The sequence below is a fragment of the Chrysochloris asiatica genome, unplaced genomic scaffold (genome assembly GCF_000296735.1).
Source record: "Chrysochloris asiatica unplaced genomic scaffold, ChrAsi1.0 scaffold00430, whole genome shotgun sequence".
Lineage (NCBI taxonomy): Eukaryota > Metazoa > Chordata > Mammalia > Afrosoricida > Chrysochloridae > Chrysochloris > Chrysochloris asiatica.
Window position 1 is genome coordinate 718,167 of NW_006408948.1, and position 2,005 is coordinate 720,171.

The 2,005-nt window shown below is 34.5% G+C and overlaps 1 protein-coding gene across 1 annotated transcript in view; it reads right to left on the reverse strand.

Moving 5' to 3' along the window:
• Positions 1-2,005, reverse strand: part of LOC102811747 (chromosome unknown open reading frame, human C5orf42) — a 190,709-nt gene that overhangs the window by 96,777 nt on the left and 91,927 nt on the right. The window contains 3 exon segments of the mRNA XM_006876934.1: positions 922-1,030; positions 1,126-1,284; positions 1,439-1,548. Coding sequence (XP_006876996.1) covers positions 922-1,030; positions 1,126-1,284; positions 1,439-1,548 — 378 coding nt within the window.

Here is a 2,005-nt window from a genome sequence, read left to right on the forward strand (position 1 = left end):
GCATTCCAATGAGTCACTTCTCTTTGGAATGGCACAAAATGAATCTCTTCCAATCAGATGGCCAGGTAGTTGTCTTCCAAATTGCTTGGCATAGATGACTGACTGCCTCTAGTGGAGCATCAGTTTGTTGAAAGATTTCAAGTTGTGTTCCATCAATTCCCGGAGACTTTTTCTTTGCTAATGTCTTAGTACACCTTGGACTTCTTCCTTCTGTACTTTGGTTCTTGATCATATGCTACTTATTGAAATGGTTGAACATTGACCATTTCTGCCAAATGCTCAACAAGGTCCTTTGCTGACTGGCGTATCTTCAAGGACAAATCTCTTTAGATTGACTAGAAAGACTGCTTATTTCTGTAGTAAAATGAATCTTTCAAAGATTTCATAAACTACTTTTAATGAATTAAAGAATATTCAAAGAAGAGCTACATTTGAAGATTGTACAAAAGTTTATCCCTACAAGGCATGTGCCATACCAAACAGGCTTCTAATTTTGTCAGTCCTTAACATCTACCTCTCTGAATTTTCATGAATTTCTGTTTCACAAGAGTTGTTGCTGTTGTTCAATGCTGTCAAGTTGGTTCCGACCTATAGCCACCCAGTATAGTTTCCGAGGACCAGCTGGGCATGAATTTCTATTTCACAAGGGTAGCTGTTTTACATACAATGGCATCCGCATATAATTAAATACTTTGTATAAAAAATGAGAATGGACTCAAGAAGCTAATAAAAACAGAAATTGTCAGATTAGAAATTGCCAGGAATTAACAATTTTCTGTCTAGAGGAGACAGTGTAGATTTAAAGATACAAATAGATAAAAGTAAAAGAATGGAAAAAGACAAATCATGAAAAGAGAAGCCACAAAACAAGAATTTTTAGCAATTACTCTACTAAATATCTAAAAAAAAGACAAATAATACCTTTTACAACACTGTGTCTAAGTCTCTGTTGAAGAGAGTGATATTTTTCTCTTAAAGGAACCCTTATTTCCTCAGGGTTTGGAAATGCTTTCACGAAAATCTCTGCTACCTTCAGAAAAATTAAAAAATGAATTTTATGAACATGATACTTAATTAAAATAAAGTAAAAATCTCTGGTTCTGATTCAGTTTTATTTCCACATACCTTTCTGATTGGTGGCAACTCTCCAATAAGGCTCAAAATTATATCCTGAATAAGTTCTTCAATATTCAAAAATCGAGAGAAAGGTAGCATTCTATAAGCCCATTCCACAGCACTAAGACAGTGCTCAACCATACAAGAATCAAACTCCACTTCAAAGTCCTAAATGAATATTGAAAAAAATGCATTTCCTTTTCACTTTAAATGGATAGACTGGAATTAACACAAAAAGAAAACTTTTGAACAGTAAGACATTCTATTAAGTAATAATTTCACAAGTAATGTTTGTTCATTTTAGTCTAGTGCAGATAAATACCTTTTTTTCCCCCACATTTTCTCTTGCTTTCTGATACTGCCTGCAACTGTAAGATAACTTTTCACGAATATGCAGCATCCAACACAAAGCACAAAGTTCTCGGAAGCAACCTAAATCAGGTATACAAATATGATCAAAGTTGCATAAGTATGAACATTAATAACATCCACGCCTCAGCTGAGGTCTTATTATTTTGTTGACTACAATAGAACCAAGTGCTCATTGTAAACAGCTTATATAAAAATCATGGACATCCTTCTGGAATTTTTATGCTGGTTACTAACCAACTTTATTAACTATTTGTTTACTTGCTTTACAAATTCACAATACACTGTGGATATTTTCCAAAGCCAATAACTCTACTTTATAATGTTCTATTGTGTTGTTGCTATTGGGTGTCATTGAATTGGCTCTGATTCATGGTGGCCCTATACACAACAGAACACTGACAGATCCTGCGCCATCCTCACAATTGTTGTTACACTTGAGCCCATTGCTGCTGGCACTAAGACAATACATTATGTTGAGTCTTCATCTTATTTGCTGACCCTCCAATTATCAAGCATA